General features: G+C 44.5%; 1 protein-coding gene across 1 annotated transcript; it reads right to left on the bottom strand.

Moving 5' to 3' along the window:
• Positions 1-502: 502 nt before the first annotated feature.
• LSM4 (LSM4 homolog, U6 small nuclear RNA and mRNA degradation associated) lies at positions 503-11,032 on the bottom strand. The gene is made up of 5 exons (XM_038773065.1): positions 10,977-11,032; positions 9,280-9,321; positions 7,387-7,485; positions 5,003-5,186; positions 503-2,191 (listed from the first exon to the last, which is right to left on the bottom strand). Exons 1-5 carry the CDS (start codon positions 10,977-10,979, stop codon positions 2,100-2,102), a joined length of 420 nt encoding a protein of 139 aa, XP_038628993.1. The 5' UTR covers positions 10,980-11,032; the 3' UTR covers positions 503-2,099.
• Positions 11,033-24,941: the final 13,909 nt, after the last annotated feature.

Below are 24,941 nucleotides of genomic sequence, written 5' to 3' on the forward strand. Positions count from 1 at the left end.
CTATCTGGCTTCAAGGGGCAGAGGTGGAGAGATGGCAGGGGGAGGGATGGCTGTGGGTTAGCTATGGCTGCCCAGCATGCCCAAAAACTTATGGAGGCATTGAAGCTAGTGACGTCACCCTCTTCATGCCAACTCCATGGGGGACAGGGCTTTTCCACCATAAAATACTATCGCAGCACCTCTCTCAGAGCTCACGGTTAAGACCCAATTCCTTCTGCAGCTATGACGGTTACTCCCAAGGGGCATGGGGCTATATACATATTTATGTATATATTTATTTATATACATATATATGTGTATATCTATACATGGCAAACGCTGTGATGTCACATTTACAGGGGCAGCAAAGGACTATGGTTGCTTAAGAGGCAAGGTTTTGAGCAACAGGCTTACTGCAATCATGTAAATTTTAAAATAGCACACCAAGCAAAACTTAAGCAGCAAAGAGGTCAGGAAGATTTGATTGCAGCTTTGCCAAAGAGATAGAAGTGATGTCATACGCTACAGATTAACAACACATTTATTCCAATCATCACTAAGACATATAATTTTTTTAAAGACTGCTGTGAATAAAGTCATGTTAACTGTATTTGCTCCTGTTAAAAAAGTTAATGAAATAACACGGGATGTACCACACATCTTAATTATTTTACTGGAAAGATTTCCCCCCCAAATTGAGCTTTTTCCAAACAAATTATTCCATATGAATCTATTTTAAAGCAGTTACTCTCCAAGTGTTTCCTGTTGAATTCTGAAACCGATGTTCCCAAAGGCTTATTTTTCCTATGGTTTAAAAGCACGACGTTCCTTAAGGTTTGGGAGCAGGGGAGAAAGGCTTCAAATGATAAACATTCATGTCGCAACAGTTCAGTATCTGCATGCCACCCAGAGTAAAAAGTACAGCCAAGAGTCTGAGAAATGTTGTTCTTTTCTTTCAGAGGATCTCCAGAGGTTATTTTATGCCATTTGCATACTTGAGACATTAAGACAAAATCCCTCTGCACATATTCAGCAAAAAAAATATTTCAGAAGACAAAACCATCAAGGGGAGTACTGGTATTTTCAGCCATTGGACAGGAACCAGGTCTACTGCCCTAGTATATGCTCCACAAGTGCTTAGTACAGGGCACAAAGTGGCCCCGTATTCAAAACCACTGATGGATTGATTAAAGAAATGTTTTTTCCCCATACAGTTACAAAGGGACTATGAGCTAGGGAGCACTGTTGGGCATTGTTTTGATGCTGCTGAAAAGGATGCACTGTTGGGGGACAAAGGAATAGTTTTAAATTATGAAAAGTATTCTGATCAAACAAAGACATTTTATCACAACAGTTTATTATCACTCTTTATACAAGAGAGGGATTGCCAAAATGCAGTTGAACCTGTCACAGGGAATGAAGAATACAAGGAGTAATTTGCTTAGGATTTGGAAAAGAATGACTAATTTTCAAATGAGAATTTTATTAATTTCACTTTGAAACACAAATTAATGTGATTTCTTGGCAAATGGGAAGAAAAATTATCCCAGCAGCCATCCCCTAGAACAAGTTCCTTTGTGTATGTTTTAAAAAAGGAAACTTTTGAGGCCATACTTAAGGAAACTTACTCCATGTTCAGTATCATAGCATATAGCTTGAAAGGAAAGCCTTCCAGCCATCGAATCCAAATCAAGTGTAAAACAAAGAGCAGCAAAATAAACTTTCCTGAAAATATCTACAACAGTACTTAAAACAAGAACAAGGGATGCCATTCTTTTGCATATTTTAAAATATATCCAAGATCAAAAGAATTAAAGGGTATTTAACCCTTTATAGCGGTTAAGTCCACTGAAATGATCAACTTTACAAAACTGAAAGGAACCGAGGTATTTCCAATCACAGAATGCGCCAGCTAAAAAGAGTGGAACATTGACTACCCTAACTCTACAAAGAGGAGGGTTTTGAAGGATTACAAAATGTATTATTCTCGGAACTCCTCCCTTTTTGGGAACAGATTAATTGAAGATTAGCAATATGACACCTTGAGCCACATGGCGATTCCAAGGCCACGGCAAAACTGCCTTCTGCTCAATGTCTCTGGAAAGGGGAAAGACAACACCTCACTGTTTTCCAGCCTGTCTGCCTGGCTTCTTTTCCTGCTGTCCTCTTCCACTGCTTGGTATTCCCCCTCGGCCACGTCCTCCAAACACACCTGTGACAACACAAAATAGTAAGAACTGGGAGAGTTGGATGGCAGCAATTTCCCATAATGTAATTCATACAAGACACCCTGGGGATCCCAACCCACAATCAGAAGTCCTCTGCCAAAGTGGATATATTTGGCTACCATTTTTAGTGGGAAGTGGTGCCCAGTTCAGAAACCTCTGTCTTGGTAGAGTAGCTTCAGATGGTTTACAAGGAATGAAGGAGGGGAAGGAGGGAGGGACGAAAGGAGGAAGGGGAGGAAAGAAAGGAGGAAGGATAGGAAAGAAGGGAGGGAGGGAGGGAGGAAAGAAAGGAGGGACAGACTGCTCGTTTCCTTGCAGAAGTGGCTGCAAGGACCCAGAGGAATGCAGCTTTCCCAGCCCTGTTTCACAAGGACCAGGATGCTTTAAAGGGAACCTCTTTCATGCTGCCTGAGCAGGTCTCTGGATGTACATTTTGCCATTCTCCAGAGGTCAGGCCCTCTAAATTGCAATTCTTAAAGGGTGGCAGGAAAACACTGCTAGTAGATTGTTCACAGAGTGTTTTCTTTGAAGGTTATTCTGGTGTCAGAGCTTTTCCTTGATAAAATGCTATCGTAGCACCTCTCTCAGAACTCAGTTAGGACCCAAACCCTTTTGCAGTCATGACTGCTGAGCAATGGGTTTTTAAAGAGGGGTGTTTGAGAAACATATCAACCCTCAGAGGGGGGATTTTTGTTCTTTTGCCAACAACCATGACTCTACAAGACTGGGGTTTGCTGAGCAAAGGGAGGTTGACTTTCCTTCAAAATGCTAAGAGCTCCTGCCCTCTATTTCTTCCCAGCCAAAAAGAATGCTCAAGTGAATTAAACTTATGAATTAATCTTGCATGCACAAAATCTAGACTAACACCAAACCAAAAAAAGGAGAGAAGGCCAATGCCGCTTTGCATGAGCTGGACATTTACAAAGCAAAAAGCCCTGTAAAAACTATCTGAAGCAAAATGTTTGCCCAACCAAATAGAAAAGAGAAAAAAAAAACAACAAACCTGGTAAGCGTGTGATATCAGAAGGAAAAAAACGGGCGTTTCCTAAGATCCAAAGATCAATTTGCCATTTTGAAGGCTCTGACAAGACCACAGGGCTCAATCCAAACCCAGATTTCATTTTCTTATAATTTCAGTTTATCACTATATTTCTGACCATGTTTTCTTTATTTTAAGAGTTGGCTCACCACATTGGCACTTCAGTAGAGTACTTAATAGTCAGTCAACCAATCAATAGTATCTATTGAGCATTTACTCTAGTCATCATTCATTCATTCAATCGTATTTACTGAGCACTTACTGTGTGCAGAGCACTGGGCTCACAAAACAATACAAGTAGACAGTCATCAATATAGTAATTGTGGTATTTGTTAAGCACTTATTAGGTGCCAAGTGCAGAGGTAAGTACAAAATAATCATGTTGGGCACAGTCCATGTCCCACTTGGGGCTCACAGCCTAAGTAGGAGGGAGAACAGCCATTTAATTGTAGCAGCTGAGGAAGCTGAGGCACAGAAAAGTTAAGTGACTTGCCCAAGGTCACCCAGCAGGCAACTGGCAGAGTTGGGATTAGAACCCAGGTCCCCTGACTCATAGGTCCATGCTCTTTCCACCAAGCCATGCTGCATCTCTGTGTGAAGCAGCACTGTACTAAGGGCATGGGAGAGTACAGCAGTTAATAGGCATGATCTCTGCCCTCGAGAGGCTTACATTCTAGTTTACAAGTTGAGATGGGTCTAGACACAGCCCAAGAGAAAAGCCTCCATGATTTCTAGACCCAATGGGGAAATGTTATCCTGTTCTTTTCCTGCCCTGGGCACTGAGATTCCTTTTGGTCACTGAGCTCCTATGACTTGTCACCAAGTTAAATGCAAGGGATTAGGACTGGACTGGACTCAGGAGAAAGTCTGGCTGAATGCTCCTGACAGACTGAAGGGAAGCCTCTGGGCAGTTCTGTTAGAGGGCAGGCATGAAGGCCTGGTGACAGAGCCCCACATCACTTATGTATATATCTGTAATTTTATTTATATTAATGTCTGTTCATTTGTATTGATGTCTGTTTCCCCCCACTCTAGACTGTGAGCTCGTTGTGTGCAGGGATTGTCACTGTTATTTTGTATTGTACTTTCCCGAGTGCTCTGCACATAGTAAGCACTTAATAAATACAATTGCATGATGAATGAAAAGAGAAGGGAAGGGTCAGGTGAGGAGGCAGACAAAGGGGTATATAAGATGTCCACTGTGCTCAAGTAAAAACCTTGCAATGCAAGACACATGTCAACTTCAACCCAAAGTGAATTCTCTGGTTGGGTTATAATCTCTTGATAAAATAGACTGATAGCTGCCCCCCGCACCGCCCCCCACAAAAAAAACCCCAAACAAAAAAACCTGCAACCTGAGCTGGAGTGCTGTAAAAGCACAGCACAAGAAGCTAATTAAGAAATAAATGGGGACCGGGTGCTATGTCAGAGCAACCAACATTAAAGCAAAAGAAAAGACCCTAAACCCCCCACCCTGCACAAGCCTTCACTGAAACTGCTTTCCATAACGGGCAGAGAGTTCAACCACTTCTAAAATGGTCAGCACGTGGCTTCTATTAAGCAGAAATGACGGCATCAGCTGGGAATGTCAACAGAGAGTTAAAAAGGTGCCCAATCCCCCACTCCATTTCTAGAGGCCCCAGGAGCCAAGGGTGACTTTTGAATCACAGCACGATTTTACAGCTCAATTTGCAAGCGGCTGGTGAGCACTGCCACGGGAAAATGTTAAAGAAATACAAAGAAGGTTATGTACTACCTCGCCCAACGCCGCCAACACCTCGTCCCTTTTGCTGCTTCTGCTGTTGCATCCCACCACGGCCCCTGCCCTTGGACACCACCTCCTCCTTCACCATGTCAATAATCTCATCAGGAATACGCAAGTATTTAATCGTACTGCCGCGGATATAACATTCTGGCATGCGCCAAAACTTATCACCATCCTGGAAGGGAAAATGTCAGTGCATCATTTGGCTGAAATGAGGAACAATACTACTGAATTTTTATTTCCAGAAACAGACTCCCACACTCCTCCCATTCTCAATCCCTCACCTCCCCGACCACACAGTCCTTCTGCCTCTGCCATAAGAGCTGCAGAGGATCAGTTGGGAGTCATCATGTACAATCCCAACACTGACTGGCACATTTAGAAGGCATGGGGGTTAGGCAAGCAGGCTCTTTTAGGGGGGCTTTGAACAGAAAAGTCTTAAAAGGAGTATGAATGGGGAGAAATCAAACTGATTGAGGCATATGGATGGATGAGGTGGTCTCAATGGGAACTCAACAGCCTAGTGGAAAGAGCCCAGGTGGGGCAGAGGACCTGGGTTCTAATTCTGGTTTCACCACTTGTCTGCTGTGTGACTCTGGGCAAGTCACTTCACTTCTCTATGACTCAGTTACCTCACGTGTAAATTGGGGATTGAGACTGTGAGCCCTATGTAGGACATGGACTATGTCCAACCTGTATCTACCCCAGAGCTTAGTACAGTGCATGGCACACTGTAAGCGCTTCACAAATACCACGCTCAACTGGGGCTATTCCTCCATCCCCACCTCCCATTTAACCAGAGGTAGATTGGAAGAAAAAGCAATTTCTTCCATGTTAATGTCTCACAAATTCCTTTAGTTAAGATTTGGTCAAAATGCAGGGAGATGCCTTATCAAACTAAGTTGTGGGGATAAGTGAAGGCCACATAGATTATCAGAGTCTTTAACTATAGGTCATACACCTCAATGTCTCCTACTCACATTTCCTAAAGTGGCTTGTAAAGCTTTATATGCCTCTAGACTGTATACAGTCCTCTAGACTGTACACTCGTTGTGGGCAGGGAATGTGTCTGTTATACTGTTATATTATACTCTTCCAAGTCCTTAGTACACTGCTCTGCACACAGTAAGTGTCCAATAAATATTGCTGACTGCCTCTATGCCCAGTCTTCTAATTCCCTAGTTAGTCTTAGGAAGTGTCCAAGGCAAAACGATGATCCAAAACAAGCAGGTCCAGGATGGAATTTCAATTTTCAGAGATTGAGCTCCTTGTCCTCTTTATGAACTTGAACAAGGTAAGGGAGGCCAATGAATACTCTACAGGACTGAAGAAAGCAGTGCAGATGGATCTCAAAGAACCTCTCTCGTAAGAGTGCTCGGTCTTAGATCTTTCTGGGTGGGGCGGGGGAGAGGGGTGCCGGTTAAGTATACATGGAGGGGGGGACCACCAAACTTGTCCCTTTCCACTTCCTTGTTTCTGCTCTCTGCCTAGAAGTAAACAAAATAACTTTAGCTTACAGCCAGGAAAGTTTGCTATTTTGGATGAAGTTTTCTGCCACCTAGTGATCAATGCTGGACTCTACTCATTCTGCGTAGTTTACCACACTCCTATCCTCACCACCAGCATTTGGTATGGCTCTTAAAAACCCCCCAAAACCTCCCTTTTAGAAGTATGGTTCTTATAGGGTCCCAGATAAAACGATTCATTTATATGTCTAAAAGCTATGCAGACTTTCTAAAGAATGTGAAATGGCATTAGGGTGACTAAAAAACACCACCACATAAAAAAACCCCAACAAAACTGCCTATAAACTAGAAGCTCCCTCTTGAGGAGACTTCCATCTGGATGCTCAAAAGATAGGAGCCAAGCCAAATAAGGAAGGGATTCTTCTAGACGGAGTGCCATATTGTTGTCAAGTGGGGAGTTTGCAGAAGGGAAGCACATAACCCCAAAAAAGATTATATGTCAGTGAACAAAGGCCAATGGTATTATAAAACTGCACAGCTGGTAATATCTGCTGGAGACCCTAACAATGAACAAGTTGAGCTTGTCAACTCAAGAGCTCTTTCTCCCCAAGAAAAGTGATCATAATACTATGTGCCAAGCATTGGTCTAAGCACACAGGTAGAAACAAGATAATCGGGTTGGACACAGTCCCTGTCCCGCGTACAGCTCAGTCAACACCTATTTTCCAGATGAAGGAACTGAGGCCCAGAGAAGTGAAGTGTGTTGCCCAAGGTCATACAGAAGACTGGGATTAGAACCCATGACCTTCTAACTCCCAGGCCCGTGCTCTATCCACTAGCCCACACTGCTTCTCTGATAGTGCAGGGTTCACGGTCAGCCAGGGAAGAGAGACTACCAGACAGACTTACCCTTGAGGTGCAGATGACTTCCCTCAAATTAATGTTCATCCAGTTGTCACAACTCACAAGGTGTCCATTATAAGTTTCACCATTTTTCAGTTCCACCAACTAGAAAACAAGCAAAAGCGATTTAAGCCATAAACACAGTTGTCCTCCTCCTGTAATGGATTCTTCCATGGAGGACAGACAAGCCTCAGTCTATGATAAGCCTAGGTGCCTGAGGCTTGACCACATTCCACCAAAAATTCTTAACAACTATCATTTCTGTTTCTGGCCTGCTGGCAGGATTTCTTTTTGGCCCCATATTTTATCCTCTCATTTTCTTTAACAACTTTCTTTTCTGCTCCCTTCTTTGAATCCCAATGCTCAGAAAAACCTTGAAGATGACTATAAGAAAGAATGTCTGTCCATTCCGGAGCCAAGGACACCTGCACTTTGGCCTAGTTGCATTTTCCTGATGGAAGTAGCAGTTCAGAAATAAATATTTGAAGACCTGCAAGAGCAGGACAGCAGAACTTAAACCCACAGCACACCTCCCCAACTGTCAGGTTGGTGGGAAAATGGGGACTAGGGATAGCCCTGCTGCAAGTAGCTAGGGGCTTGCAAACTTCCTTCAAACATAATACACTATGGGTCTTATTGTTTGTTAACTTGGGTGTCCGTCACCAGGTCTCCCACATTAGACTAACCCCTTGTGGGCTAGGGAATGCAGAGACAGTCAGCCTTCCCCTCTCCAGTCCATATTTCACTCTCTTGCTAGATCTTCAAAAAACAAAAAAAACCCCACTCTGCACTCCTCAAAGCTGCGATGGTTGCCCATCTATCCGCAAATCAAGCAGAAACTCCTGACTTGGCTTTAAGGCACTCAATCAGCGCTCTGTCCCCAACTTATCCTCACTCCCTTTCCACTACAACCCAGCCCGCAAACTTCACTTCTCTAACACCAACCTACTCTCTGTGCCTCAATCTCATCTCTCTTGCCATCGAACCCTTGATCACATCCTCCCTCCCCATTTCATATTCATTCATTCATTCAATCGTATTTATTGAGTGCTTACTGTGTGCAGAGCACTGTACTAAGTGCTTGGGAAGTACAAGTTGGCAACATATAGAGACGGTCCCTACCCAACAGTGGGCTCACAGTCTAGAAGGGGGAGACAGAGAACAAAACAAAACATATTAACAAAATAAAATAAATAGAATAGATATGTACAAATAAAATAGAGTAATAAGTACGTACAAACATATATACAGGTGCTGTGGGGAGGGGAAGGAGGTAAGGCGGGGGGGATGGGGAGGGGAAGTCGGGGGAGAGGAAGGAGGGGACTGACAGGCCATCACTCTCCCCATCGTCAAAGCCCTATTTAAAATAAAAAATCACATCCTCTAGGAAGCCTTCCTGACTATTCTCTCATTTCCCAATCCTATTTTCCCTTTCTTCTGTGTCACCCATGCACTTAAGTCCATATCCCCTGAGCACTTAGGTACTCATCCAACCACTTACCCTCACAATGCTTATGTACATACCTATATCCTTGTTCTCAACTCCTACCTGTAATGTATTTTAATGCATTCCTAGACAGCAGGAATCTTGTCTACTCATTCTACTAGACTGTCCCAAGTGCTTAGTACACTGTCTGAACAGTTAAGCACTCAAATACCATTGACTGAATGTACCCAACCTTTCCCAAGCACTTAGTTCAATGCTCTGCACACATTAAATGCTTATCAAATGCAATAAATAAGCATGAGAACAGAAGACAAAAACCCCAAATGTAAACCAAAAGACTTTGGTAGCTTAAAATCTCCCACCTTGCTCCAAATTTTCTTATGTAGAACCTGATCGACAAGACACAGCCTAATTTTTTTTCAGCAAATATTAGAAAATATTTAACTACTTACCATAGGGTGATTCTGGGCAGTCTTCAATAATGACAAGGGAAGCTGAAAACACACATACACACACACAAAAAAATCAGTTGACATGCTTCTGGAGACTGAAATATTAAAGTAATGACCACAACAATGCTCTGGATTTTAAAAAAAATGACACCTGCCTAGAACACAGAAGCAGTGTGGTTTAGTGGAAAGAGCACTACCAAAGTCTTTTGGTTTGCATTTTGGGTGTCTTCTGTTCTCATGCTTATTTATTGCATTTGATGAGCATTTAATATGGGCATAGACGTGGGTTCTAATCCCAGCTCCACCGCTTGTCTGTTATGACCTTGGGCAAGCCACTTAACTTCTCTGTGCCTCAGTTACCTCATCTGTAAAATAAGGATTAAGACTGTGGGCCCCACATGGGACAACCTGATTACCTTATATATACCCCAGTGCTTAGGTCAGAGTTTGGCACATAGTAAGCACTTAACAAATACTATAATTATTATTACTTTATGCCAACTCAATCCCATTCATGCCTAATACCCTATACATTGGATAGAAAACTTCACAACTTATACCTCAGTACAGGTATCATATTTTCCTATAATTGGACACCATGGGACTTTAGCTTTTTTTCCCCCCACTAATTCCTGAATCCCACAGCATGGCTTAATGGAAAGGGCACGGGCTTGGGAGTCAGAGGACGTGGCTTCTAAGCCCGGCTCTTCCACTTGTCTGCTGTGTGACCTTGGGCAAGCCACTTAACTTCTCTGCGCCTCAGTTACCTCATCTGCAAAATGGGGATTAAGACTGTGAACCCCATGTGGGACAACCTGATTACCTTGTATCTACCCCTGCGCTTAGAACAGTGCTTGGCACATAGTAAGCGTTTAACAAATTCCATCATTACTAGTATTATTATTAATCACATTATCTTACATGAACAATTTACCCAATACACTATTACCTTCCAACATTTATATGGAAATTCACTACAGCCCTGGCCTCTTTCCTAGGGCCTGAAAAATCGGGGCAGTTTTCTCACTTTCACAAACCTTCGATCCTTTTTTTAAAATACGTGTGTGTGTGTGCGCCTTTTTTTGTTTAAACCAACGACATAACCGAAGCCTGGCTTGAAAGGACGGAAGCTTTCCTGAGAAGCCCAAAAAGAGAGTTGGTAACCCACCCAAGAGGTAGCCAGTCAAACCCTAGCCCCAAGTCCATTTTCCCAGATGACCCTTCATGCTAGAGGAATGTAACGGCTTCCAAGTGGCTATCTTTTGGCTATTCATTGATGAAAGGGACGTGGACCTGTGCTGATAGAAGGCAAAGAAGGGGAATGCTGAGGAAAGGAGCAGCTCGGGTGAGGCTTGGAGGGATCAAAGGGGAGCGAATAAGGCGTCACAAGGGGATGAACAGGGTAAGTACTTTTCTCCATGGTGAAACTCCATCCCCAACAAGGCTCACAACCAGAGAGCACAGCACCCTGGGGTAACGGATTCGACGCCCCCCCTCAACCCTTCACCACCTTCCATCCCTTTCCCACTCCGGCAGGCCCGCGCCTGGGGCAACCGGGAGCCTGAGCTTTAAGCAAAGCAGTCGATTTCGGAAAGAGCTCGAGTGGCTCCCCACCCTGAACTCCGGTTCCCCCTCCACACTAACAGAAAGTCCCGAAGGACGAAGGCGAACCCCGCGCGCCGCCCCCCGTCCCTCACCATGTTGCTTGCTGAGGGGAGGACGGGCCTCTCCGGTCACTTCCGCCGTCGCTCGGCTTCGCGGTCCTCCGGCCGCGCCGCCGGAGAGAGGAGAAGTGACAAGCCCCTCCAGCCAATCAGATTCCTACACAGTGGCCTCTCGACCAATGGTAGATGCAGGACAGCCACGAGGGGGAGAGGAGGGGAAAATGGTTCCCGCCGGCCGCAGAACGACACTAGCCGTAAAGCAGCGCGCTCTCAGTGTTGAAAAGAGCGGCGGGGGGGGGGGGGGGAGGAAAGCATTGTGGGTAATGTGTGTCTTTTTTTTCTAATAAAGTTACTGTGCGAGCTTCCCCTCAGCTGAGTTCTTCACGCGTAACCCTATAAGACATATCTTGATTTCGCCATTGACTCGCACTATGAATTAGTACAGTGCTCTGCACATAGTAAGCGCTCAATAAATACGATTGATGATGAATTAGGGAAATCCCCCTTCTTAGTACTTACAAGAGTAATTGCATTCATTCAGCGGCCACTGGGTGCAATGCATGCATTCATTCATTCAATCCTATTTATTGAGCGCTTACTGTGTGCAGAGCACTGTACTAAGCGCGTGGGAAGTACAAGTTGGCAACGTATAGAGACGGTCCCTACCCAACAGCGGGCTCACAGTCTAGAAGGGGGAGACAGACAACAAAACAAAACATATTAACAAAATTAAATAGAATAGTAAATATGTACAAGTAAAATAGAGTAATAAATCTGTACAAACATATTCATTCAGTCGTATTTATTGAGCGCTTACTGTGTGCAGAGCACTGTACTAAGCGCTTGGGAATACAGGTGCCGTGGGGAGGGGAAGGATGTAGGGTGGGGGGGATGGGGATGGGGAGAGGAAGGAAGGGGCTCAGTCTGGGAAGGCTTCCGGGAAGAGCTGAGCACTGCCCTAATCGCCTGGGAAAGTACAACAAAAAGAAGTGACAAGTTCCTTCCCCAAAGGAGCTTACTGCCTATCGAGGGAGAAAAAGTTCCACTCCTCCAAAGTGGGGATTATACCCTCCCACCTGACTTTGGCTGGGAATATTACCTTCTGAATGGCCCTGAGGGGTTAAAGAGCGTTCTCTGACAGGAGGTTGCATTTCATAGGTTAAAATGCTGCTAGTCTCCTGTATTATTCTTATTGTGTTGCTACCTCACCTACACAATATTTATGTAAATATGTTTACGCTTAACTATATCTCCTATTCCTAGTCTGTTTTAAAGTCTGGCTCCCCCTGACTCCAAGGTTCCTCTGGGCAGGGATGCATCTACCAACTCCCTTGTATTGTACTTTCCCAAGTGCTTTGTACAGTGCTCTGCGCATAATAAATGCTCAGTAAATGCCATTCATTGGTTGACCGACCCCAACCTGTCCCTAGTGGGACAGAATGGGAGCTTTGAATTCCTCCATCCTACCCATTCCCCCTCTCTCCTTTCTTTTCCACAAAGGTAACAGATGGCTCTGCTCAGCCCATGCTTTGTAGTAGGCTCTGCATCCAAAAATCAAGTAATACATGCCCTCTAGTGTCCAGTTCAAGGCTTTCTGGCTTAAAGAGTGCTAGGTTTTTCAAATATATTTTTAGCAACTTTCATCTGAAGGGTTTAAGAATAAGTAACTCTTACAGGTCCCTAAATCCAACTTTTATCCTTACTGTAGTCTATCAGTCATGGGTTCAAATCCTGACTCTGCCAACTGTTAGCTGTGTGACTTTGGGCAAGTCACTTCACTTCTCTGTGCCTCATTTACCTCATCTGTAAAATGGGGATTAAAACTGTGAGCTCCCCGTAGGACAACCTGATCCCCGTGGGAAAACCTAGGTAACCTCCCCAGCGCTTAGAACAGTGCTTTGCACATGGTAAGCGCTTAACAAATACCATTATTATTATTGTTATTATTAAATATGCAAAACATAGCTAGACATTACCAAAAAAATTAGCTGTAAGCTACTTTGAGACCCCCAAGCGGGGACATTGGACTCTATTCTGATAGTGTGAATTCAAAGGAGAAGCTTATTAGGTGACCATAGGCTGGTTGGGAGTAGGGGCAAAAGGGTTGGGGGGGTGGAGTGTGACACGTTGGAGAGGATGGGAAAGGGGGCAGTGGAAAAGAAAACCAGGAGGGGGAGGAAGGAGAAGAAAGGGAGGAGGGAAAAGAGGGGGAATGGGGAAACAGAGGAGGGGGAAAAGAGGAAAAGCACCTTTCCTGCTACAGTTTGGGTCATACCAGTAGCCCTATCACTGCATTCCAGTAGAGCTGGTACAGGCCTGGTGGTGTTAGGGGCTCCCAATTTTCCAGCTCTCAAGCCTCTGGTCTCTCAGCGAGCCTACTGCCCTCATCTATCATCCCCCTCATCCTCCCTGCCTGAGGAAATTCCAGTAGAATTGTTTGCCTAACTTCAGTGTGTCATCTCTGTGATGGACAGATTGGCTTATTTAGTCCTACACTCACTCTCATGTGGGGTGGGGGGTGGGGGACAGACAGGAGCCCTCATAAAGGACTCTTTCAAAGTAAGAGCAGAAACTGGGAGAAACACAGTCTACTGGAAGGCCAGCAAAAGGGGCGTAGTTATAGAGCTAGCATGCCAGCAATATGTGGAAAGATCTCTGCTATGAAGATTACAGATAAACTGGAGGCAGCTATTATTTCAAATTCTTAGAAAAAGTCTGTATGTGAAGAGTGAGGAAGGAAAAAAACTGAATAGCTTTCACAATACCTACAGAGCCCAAACTACAGTCTTTTTACAAGGTGGGGCAGAAAAATCTGGGGAAGCAGCGTGGATAACTAGTGGATAGAGCACAGGGCCTGGGAGTCAGAAGGACCTGAGTTCTAATCCCGACTCTGCCACTAGTTTGCTTTGTGACCTTGGGGAAGTCACTTGACTTTTGTGCACCTCAGTTACCTCATCTGTAAATTGGGAGTTAAGACTGTGAGCCCCATGTGGCTCTTATCTACCCCAGTGCTTATTACAGTGCCTGGCACATAGTAAGCTCTTAACAAATACCATTTAGAAAAAGCATTATGTCCCCATGCAGAAAACAGCAAAAGAAGTGTAGCTGTGATGGGCGTACAATGTCAGAGTAACTCAGTTGTTTTTGTCTTTGAGCATCAAACTCTGATGCACTGAGGCTGGAAAGTTGCATCTGCCAGAAATAGCCTCATGAAGGGAATAGGGGAAACCTCAACTTCACATTCTTCTAACTTTTTATAACATTCCTAAATGGGTGTTGGATTCATCAGATGTGTTTTTGATGAGGACTGCTTTGCTCCCTTACATGGACTGGCCAGAGAAAGAGTTGTTGCACTTTGTAAAATATTTGGTAAAACATGTAAAAACATCCAGTCTTACAGCAGTCTCTGCATTTCTTCACTTCTTCCAGGGAATCTAGGAATCCCAGTTCCTTAACTGGTAAAGCCCTGTTCAAGGAAATATTCCGAGACCCAGCCAGGCCTATCGTGAGTTGAGCCCAAAGAGTATGGATCTGTACTTTGAACCAAGATCTGTACCTTGAACCAGACTTGGACCAGGATGTCATGCTACAAGGGGCCAGACTCCTTGAAACTCCACTGACGTGGGACTTTCTTCAGAAAACTTGGGGAAGCCAGTCAGATTGATGAGGGAACTGAAGCACAGAGAAATGAAGTGACTTACCCAAGGTCACACAGCACACAAGTGGTGCATCAGGATTGGAACCCACGACCTTCTGACTCCCAGGCCCAGGCTCTTTCCACTGAGCCATGCTGCTTCGGCTCAGCCAGTTCTGCTCTTTAAACTCACTGCCGATTTCCGGGAGGACGCAGACCCCGCTAGGTCAATCTGGGGGTGGGAGCCCAGCCCAGCCTGCACACTCTGCTCCTCTGCCGCTCACATCCTCACTGGGCCTCGTTCTCGCCTGTCCCGCCATCGACCCCGGCCCATGTCCTACCTCTGGCCTGGAATGCCCTCCCTCCTCACATCCGCCAAACTAGCTCTCTTCCCCCCTTCAAAGTCCTACTGAGAGCTCACCTCCTCCAAGGTCTTCCCAGACTGAGCCTCCCTTTTCCTCTGCTCCTCCTCCCCTTCCTATCGCCCCTACTCCCTCCCTCTGCTCTACCCCCTTCTCTGCCCCACAGCACTTGTGTATATTTGTACATATTATTCTATTTATTTTATTAATGATGTGTATATATCTATACACCGATATATAGCCGATATACAGCCGATCTGGGGAGCAGCGTGGCTTAGTGGAAAGAGCCTGGGCTTGGGAGTCAGAGGTCGTAGGTTCTAATCCTGGCTCCACCACTTGTCAGCTCCGTGACTTTGGACAAGTCACTTCACTTCTTTGTGTCTCAGTTACCTCATCTGTAAAATGGGGATTAAGGCTGTGAGCCCCACCTGGGACAACCTGATAAACTTGTATCTCCCCCAGTGCTCAGAACCATGGTTGGCACATAGTAAGCGCTTAACAAATACCATCATCATTATTCTTCCCGCTGTCGACCCCCGGCCCACGTCCTCCCTCTAGCCTGGAATGCCCTCCCTCCGCACATCTGCCAAGCTAGCTTTCTTCCTCCCTTCAAAGCCCAAGAGCTCACCTCCTCCAAGAGGTCTTCGCAGACTGAGCCCTCTTTTTCCTTTCCTCCTCCCCATCCCCCGCCCTACCTCCTTCCCCTCCCCACAGCACCTGTATATGTGTTTGTACAGATTTATTACTCTATTTATTTTACTTGTACATATTTACTATTCTATTTATTTTGTTAATGATGTGCATTTAGCTTTAATTCTATTTGTTCTGACGACTTGACACCTGTCCACATGTTTTGTTTTGTTGGCTGTCTCCCCCTTCTAGATTGCGAGCCCATTGTTGGGTAGAGACCATCTCTATATGTTGCCAACTGTACTTCCCAAGCGCTTAGTACAGTGCTCTGCACACAGTGAGCGCTCAATAAATACAATTGAATGATGAATCTATAATTCTATTTATCTTTGATGTTATCGATGTTATTGTTTTGTTTTGTTGTCTGTCTCCCCCTTCTAGACTGTGAGCCCGTTGTTGGGTAGGGATTGCCTCTGTCTGTTGCCGAATTGTACTTTCAAAGTGCTTAGTACAGTGCTGTGCACACAGTAAGCGCTCAATAAATATGATTGAATGAATGAACGTACCTGGCCCAACCTGGGGAGGAAGAGGGAGGGAGTGTTGTCACAAACGTCTGTTTGTCCTTGTGTGCTCCTGGGATTTGAGGTTCAGTGAACTAACTACATAGACTTCAGGATATTTGCAGATGATTGCACACACATGACTACTGCATCAACCCCCTCATTGACCTCCCTGCTTTCAGGCTCTCTCCTCCCCATTCCATACTTCACTCTGTGCACGTCTCTCCACCCCTCAAAAACCTCCAAAGTTTGCCCGTCTATTTTAGCATCAAGCTAAATTTCCTGACTATTAAGGCACTCAATCAGCTTTATCCCCGCTACTTATTCTTGCTCCTTTCCCACTACACCCAGTTCACACAGTTTGCTCCTCTCAAGCCAACCTACACACCGTGCCTCGGTCTCATCTCTCCCTCTTGCTCACACCCTCCCTTCTGTCTGGAACTCCCTCCTGCTTCACATTTGGCAGACCGCTGCTCTCCCCATCTTCAAAACCCTACTGAAATCACATCTCCTCCAGGAGGCCTTCCCTGATTAATCCCCCTCCTCTATATTCCCCCCTCAAAACCAATTACCACTTCAGCACACCCACATTTCCACATTACCCAAGCACTTGGGTATGCGCAAATTGCCACCCCGCCCCCCAGCCCTTATGTTCCTATCTTGAGACTCCATTGCTTTCTTCTATAATTTATTTTGCTGTCTGCCTCTCCCACTGGATTACTCCTGGAAGGCAGGTATTCATGTCTACTAACTTTACTCTCTCTCAAGCCAGGCTATTGAAATAATAGCTGCCTCCAGTTTATCTGTAATCTTCATAGCAGAGATCTTTCCACATCTTGCTGGCACGCTAACTCTATAACTACACCCACTTTGCCAGGCTTCCAGCGGACTGTGTTTTTCCCAGATTCAGCTCTTACTTTGAAAGAATCCTTTATGAGGGTTCCTGTTAGTTCCCCCTCCCCCCGACACCCCACATGAGAATCAGTGTAGAACTAAATAAGCCAATCTTTCCAACACAGAGGTGGTTCAGTTCTCGGCATGTAGTAGGAACTCATATAAATACTATTGATTAATTTATTCTATTGAATGCTCTCAAGTGCTTAGTATAGTGCTCTGCACACACAATAAATGAGATTGATTGAGCCTTTATAATGTGCAGAGCAAGGTACTAAGTGCTTGGGAGAGTACAATATAGCAATATAACAGAGTTCGTAGACACATTCCCTGCCCACAACGAGTTTACAGTCCAGAGGGGGAGACACTTTAATGTAAATAAATAAATTACAGCTATGTTCATAAGTGCTTTGGGGCTGGGGGAGGGGATAGTGAATAAAGGGAGCAAGTCAGATCAATGCAGAAGGGAGTGGGAAAAGAGGAAATGAAGGCTTAGTCAGACCTCTTCATTAAGGCTTTAAAATTGGGGAGAGTAATTGTCCGTCAAACGTGAAAAGGGAGGGCATTGCAGGCCAGAGGCAGGACATGGGTGAAAGGTCGGCAGTTGCAGTGAGGTAGATGAGATCGAGGTACAGTGATGACGATGATGATGATGATGATGGCATTTATTAAGTGCTTACTATGTGCAAAGCACTGTTCTAAGCACTGGGGAGGTTACCAGGTGATCAGGTTGTCCCACAGGGGGCTCATAGTCTTCATCCCCATTTTACAGATGAGGTAACTGAGGCCCAGAGAAGTTAAGTGACTTGCCCAAAGTCACACAGCTGACAATTGGCGGAGTCGGAATTTGAACCCATGACCTCTGACTCCAAAGCCCGTGCTCTTCCCACTTGAGTAGGTTAGCATTGGAAGAGGGAAGTGTGCAGGCTGGGTTGTAGTAGGAGAGTAGGGAGGTGAAGTAGGAGTGCTGGTCCAGTGGATAGAACATGGGCCTGGGAGTCAGAAGGAACTGGGTTCTAATCACAGCTCTGTTGCTTGTCTGCTGTGTGACCTTGAACAAGTCACTTCATTTCTCTGGGCCTCAGTTACCTCATCCGTCAAATGGGGATTAAGACTGTGAGCCCCATGTGGGACATGGACTGTGTCCTTATGATTAGTTTGTATCTATCCTAGCGCTCAGTGCAGTGGTTTGCATTCATTCATTCATTCAATCGTATTTATTGAGCGCTTACTGTGTGCAGAGCACTGTACTAAGCACTTGGGAAGTACAAGTTGGCAACATATAGAGATGTTCCCTATCCAAAAACGGGCTCACAGTCTAGAAGGGGGAGACAGACAACAAAACAAAACATGTGGACAGGTGTCAAGTCATCAGAACAAATAGAAATAAAGCTAGATGCACATCATTAACAAAATCAATAGAGTAGTAAATACGAGAAGCAGCGTGTCTCAGTGGAAAGAGCACGGGCTTTGGAGTCAGAGGTCATGGGTTCGAATTCCGACTCCACCAATTGTCAGCTGTGTGACTTCGGGCAAGTCACTTCACTTCTCTGTGCCTCAGTTACCTCATCTGTAAAATGGGGATTAAGACTGTGAGCCCCACGTGGGACAACCTGATCACCTTGTAGCCTCCCCAGCGCTTAGAACAGTGCTTTGCACATAGTAAGCGCTTAATAAATGTCATTATTATTATTATTATTAAATATGTACAAGTAAAATAAATAGAGTAATAAATCTGTACAAACATATATACAGGTGCTGTGGGGAGGGGAAGGAGGTAGGGCGGGGGGATGGGGAGGAGGAGAGGAAAAAGAGGGCTCAGTCTGGGAAGACCTCCTGGAGGAGGTGAGCTCTCAGTAGGGCTTTGAAGGGAGGAAGAGAGCTAGCTTGGTGGATGTGTGGAGGGAGGGCACATAGTGCACATAGTAAGCACTTAAAAAATGCCATTATTATTATTATTATTATTACCCCAGTGCTCAAAACAGTGCTTGGCACATAGTAAGTGCTTAACAAAAACCATCATCAGCATCAAGGAAGAGGAAGAAAAGGACAAGAGGGTTTAGTCAGGGAAGGCCTCTTGGAGGAGATGTGCCTTCAATAAAGCTTTGAAAGGGGGGTGAGTCATTGTCTGTTGAACGCGAAGAGGGAGGGTGTTCCAGGCTAGAGGCAGGATGTGGGCGAGAGGTGGCAGGATGAGGGCGAGAGGTCAGCCGTGAGAATAGACAAGTTGGAGGTAGAGTGAGTAGGTTAACATTAGAGGAGTGAATCATGCTGGCTGGGTTGTAGTAGGAGCTTAGTGAGGTGAGTAGGAGAGTAGCGAGGGAAAAAGGCTAGCTTACCTTGGAAATATCATGGTCAAAATAGCATACTGAAAATAAATAAAGTGGAAACAGATTTGTTTCATTTGAAGGCATTATTTGAGTGGAGAATGGTAACCTCTCCCATCTGTCCCATTATTATAGAAGGAATTTTATTGCCTAAGACACTAGCATGAGCTTTTGCTTCAAACAGTGCTTAATAAATGCATTCGGTTTTTTTAGGATGTTGTGCTTTTTGTGTTACCTATCAGTGGCTAATCTGAAAAAAGAAATTACAAATTGGCTGGAAAATTTTGTGTAGCCACTGACCTTAGGTGGAGGCAGCAGCATAACCTAGTGGAAAGATTAGGGGTCTGGGAGCCAAAAGACCTGGGTTCTAATCCTACCTCCGCCACTTGCCTGCTGAGTGAACTTGGGCAAATAATTTCACTTCTCTATGCCTCAGTTTCCTCATCTATGAAATGGGGATTCAATACCTGTTATCTCTCCTACTTAGACTGTGAACCCCATTCCAGGCAGGGATTCTCTCCAATCTGATTGACTAGCACTCACCCTAGCCACTTAGTACAGTACTTGGCACACAGTGTTTAACAAAAACCACTATTCTTCTTCTTTGCCTTCTTCTCCTCCTCCTCCTTCTCCTTCTCCTCCTCCTCCTCCTCCTCCTTCTTCTCCTCCTCCTTCTCCTTCTTCTTCTCCTTCTCCTTCTCCTTCTCCTTCTTCTTCTTCCACAGATGCACACAAGGCAGAGACTTAATTTCTTAGTGTGAGACTTTAATCAGTTGTTACTAGAGGTAGTGAATAAGGAAATACATATATGTTGGGTAGAAAATAAATGCAACCTGGAGGAGAATTCCATTTTTACTACAGGCCAAAGTAAATCTGGTAGTTCTTGGCATCAAAATGAACCAAATTAACATGTTTTCTCATTATATTTGGTATAAGAAGAAGTGTATAGTAATAATAATGATAATGATAATGATATTTGTTAAGCTCTTACTATGTGCCAAACACAGTTCTAAGCACTGGGGAAGATACGAGGTAATCAGGTTGGACACAGTCCCTGTCCCACATGGGCCACACAGTCTTAATCCTCATTTTACAGATGAGATGACTGAAACACAGAGAAGTTAAATGACTTGCCCAAAGTCACACAACGGACATGTGGCGCAGCCAGGATTAGAACCCACATCCTCCAACTTCCAAGCCCATGTCTTTCCAGTAGGCCACACTGCTTCTCATGTATGCACCTAAGTTTAAAGTCTGGATGTTTCTATATTTTTCTACCATGTTTTCACACACTTAGTCTGAAGAAAAATTTGGTTGTATTATCCCTCATTTTTAGAGTTTCAGAAATTAGGAAACCGAGCATAGAAGATTAATTCTAGCATGTTTTTAGTTAAATTTTAGCAATTTTTATATTGACCGTAGAAAAGAATGCAGATCTTGATTATCATTATTCTTTTCCACATATACCCAAACCCTGGCTACCTTTTATATATATAGGATATTATTACAGCACTTGTGTATAAATGTACATATTTCTATTTCTTTATATTAATGATGGATATGTATTCATTCATTCATTTAATCGTATTTGTTGAGCACTTACTGTGTGCAGAGCACTGTACTATATATAATTCTATTTATTTATATTGATACTATTGATGCCTGTTTACTTATTTTGATGCCTGTCTCCCCCCTTCTAGACTGTGAGCCCATTGTGGGAAGGGATTGTCTCTGTTGCTGAATTTTACTTTCCAAGCGCTTAGTACAGTGCTCTGCACACAGTCAGTGCTCAATAAATACGATTGAATTAATGAATGAATCTCTTTGAGGGCACAAGAAGGATACTTGAAACTGACCAATTTTCTTTAGAGTCTATTCAATGGATGGACAGTTAGGGGGGCAGACTGAATTAAAACAATAAATGGAGGACAACCCAGGACCATAGTCAATGAAGTTCAAGTTGAGTGAGGTAGGATAGCACAACAAGGAGGGTGGGGCAGGGAGGCTTCAGGCTGACTAGGAAGTCAGAAAAGGATTCTGAGAGGTGGGAGGGTGTGAATAGAGGAGAGACTTGGGGCGGATGCCTACTGGAAGAATATATGTCTATGGATTTGGACGGGGCAGGAAGGTGGAAACGACAGTTTTTGCTTACCATCCATGAAGAGAAGAGAGAGGGAGTAGGGGAAGGTTTGGAAGAGAGTAAGAAGCCACATGGCCCAGTGGAAAGAGCATGGACCTGGGAGTCAGAGGACCTGGGTTCTAATCCTAGCTCTGCCACTCGTCTGTTGTGTGACCTTGGGCAAGTCATTTAACTTCTCTGTGCTTCAGTTCCCTCATGAGTTAAATGGGGAGTAAGACTATGTGGAACAGAGACTCTGTCCAACCCAATTATCTTGTATCTACCCCAGAGCTTAGTGCAGTGCCTGGCACACAGTGAGCTCTTAACAAATAGCATAAAAAAATAGAGAGAGCATCTCCAGAGAGGTTTTCTGTGAGTGAATTTGGATAAAGAAGGAACCTGGATGTCCCTGAAAGGCAAGAGAAAGTAAAGAAGAAAGTTGGTTGAGGGCTTTACGAATCTAATAATAGGAGGGACACATGTAATATCTTATTACAGGTCATATATTACAGCCCAAGGACTGTAACTTCTTCGACCATGTCTTCTAACTACCTCAATCATGTCTTGGTACAGTGCTCTGCACCCAGAAGGTGCTCAGTAAATATTATTGATTGATAGGTGAGACAGATGAACATCAGCCAGTCTGGTAATAGCAAAGACCTTTCCAAAGGAGGGGTGACTAGCTTCCAGCAGGTAGATTATTATGGTACCTATTAATTGCTTACAATATGTAAAGTACTGTTCTAAGCGCTGGGGTAGATAAAAGTCAATCGGATTGGACGGAGTCCCTATCCCACATAGGGCTCCCAATCTAAGGAGGAGGGAGAACAGATATTTAATCCCCATTTTATGATTTGCTTTTTATGTTATTGTTTATGCTTATATTTATTGTTGTATTCTACTTTCCCAAGTGTTTTGTACACTGCTCTGCACACGGGAAGCGCTCAATAAATACTATTGAATGAATGAATGAATCTTAGTCTATCAATGGTTAATCTGGAAAAAGAATCACTCAGTCAATCAATGGTATTTATTGAGCCCTTACTGAATACAGAGCATGGTCATATAAAATCACTAGGTGGCTGCAGCAAATGCATTTATTCCTCTGACATTACTTTTTTAAAATGTCTCTAACGTCTCCTTTCTCTGAGTTGTCCTGTGATTTGGGATAATGTGGTTCTGAAATCACTTAAGACATATTTGTCTGGAGCACAAAGGTATTCAGGAATACATTTAACAGACACGTGTTTGGATTCTCGGCTGGCTGTAAATAGGAAAGAGCTCACTGAGATGGCAGGAGTCAAGAGAGTTGGAAATGCCAAATGGGCATTTAGAAACCTCAGAGTGAAATTTTTATTTGAATAAGTCCAGGGCCTGGTGGTGAAACTGGGGGAACTGAGGGGCAGTTAGTAAAACAAGTGAAAGGGTTGCAAGAGGTACTAAGTTTACCAAGTTAGAGATAACTAACTTGGTATTTGTTAAGCACTTACTATGTGCCAAGCATTGTACTAAGTGCTGGATTAGATGTAAAATAACTGGGTTGTCCCTATCCCACATAGGGCTCGTAGTCTAAGTGGGAGGGAGAACAGGTATTGCATCCCCATTTTACAGATGAGGAAATTGAGGCCCAAAGAAGTGAAGGTGACTTGCCCAAGGTCACACGGTAGGCAATGGAAGGGCTGCAGGAGGTACTAACTAAGCTTACCAAGTTAGAGATAAATAACCATCATGGTATTTGTTAAGCACTTACTATGTACCGAGCACTGTACTAGGTGTTGGAATAGATGTAAGATAACCAGGTTGGACACAGCCCCTATCCCACATGGGGCTCACAGTCTAAGTAGGAGGGGGAACAAGTATTGCATCCTCATTTTACAGATAAGGAAACTGAGGCCCAGAAAAGCAAAGTGACTTGCCCAAGGTCACAGAGAAGCAGCATGGCTCAGTGGAAAGAGCACGGGCTTTGGAATCAGAGGTCATGGTTCAAATCCCAGCTCCACCAATTGTCAGCTGTGTGACTTTGGATAAGTCACTTAACTTCTCTGTGCCTCAGTTACCTTATCTGTAAAATGGGGATGAAGACTGTGAGCCCCCCGTGGGCAACCTGATCACCTTGTAACCTCCTCAGCGCTTAGAACAGTGCTTTGCACATAGTAAGCGCTTAATAAATGCCATCATTATTATACAGCAGGTAAGTGGCAGAGCCAGTATTAGAACACAGGTCCTCTAACTCCCAGACCCATCCCAGACGCTTTCCATTAGGCACATTGTTTCTGAATGTGACCAGTGTTATAAAGAGGAAGACAGGGGGTGCAACATAAGGGACTCCCACCCTACTGGACAATCTCTTGGGTCTTGGAAGAAGCAGAAAGGTCTGAGGCTTCAGGCAGGGGAACCAACCATTTGGTCAGGAGACTGGATTTGCTTGTGGTGAGTCTGTGGAGCACATAATTTGGCCTAGAATCTAAGATGCTTTAGGTCCTAAACCCCAAGTGTGGAGACCATGGCCATCTCCAGGATCAAGATCAACAAGCAGCCATTTTTTTTCTAGGTGCCAGGGTTTAGTCTGGCACCCTGGTTAAGGTGGACTAAATGGGGCAATTATGGGTCCTGGATTGTGTCCCCAGCTGTCCTACATTGTAGAGTTTCATGATTTACATGTTGTCTGCTTTTAATTTAAAGAAGCAGCGTGGTCTAATGGAGAGAACATGAGCCTAGGAGTCAGAAGGACCTGGTTTCTAATCCTAGCCCTGGCATTTGTCTGTTCTGTGACCTTGGGCAAAGTCACTTAACTTCTCTATGCCTCGGTTACCTCATCTGTAAAATTCATTCATTCAGTTGTATTTATTAAGTGCTTACTGTGTGCAGAGCACTGTATTAAGTGCTTGGGAGAGTACACTACAGTAATAAACAGACACGTTCCCTGCCCACAACAATCTTACAGTCTGGGGGTGGGGGGGGGAGACACATATCAATACAAATATATAAATTATAGATATGGACATAAGTGCTGTGGGGCTGGTATGGGGAAAGCACCAAGGGAACAAGTCAGGGCAATGCAGAAGGGAGTGGGAGAAGAGGAAAGGAGGGATTAGTCAGGGAAGGCCTCTTGGAGGAGGAGGTGTGCCTTCAATAAGGCTTTGCAAGCGGGGAGAGTGATTGTCTGTCGGATTTGAGGAGAGAGGGCATTCCAGGCCAGAGGCAGGATGTGTGCTAGGGGTTGGTGGCGAGATAGGCGAGATCGATGATGGAGATTGAGACTGTGAGCCCCACATGGGTCATGGACTGTGTCCCAACCTGATTATCTTCTACAATAATAATAATAATGGCGGTATTTGTTAAGTGCTTACTATGCACAAAGCACTGTTCTAAGCACTGGGGGGGATACAAGGTGATCAGGTTGTCCCACTTGGGGCTCACAGTCTTAATCCCCATTTTACAGGTGAGGTAACTGAGGCACAGAGAAGTTAAG

This window comes from Tachyglossus aculeatus, chromosome X1 (assembly GCF_015852505.1).
Source record: "Tachyglossus aculeatus isolate mTacAcu1 chromosome X1, mTacAcu1.pri, whole genome shotgun sequence".
Lineage (NCBI taxonomy): Eukaryota > Metazoa > Chordata > Mammalia > Monotremata > Tachyglossidae > Tachyglossus > Tachyglossus aculeatus.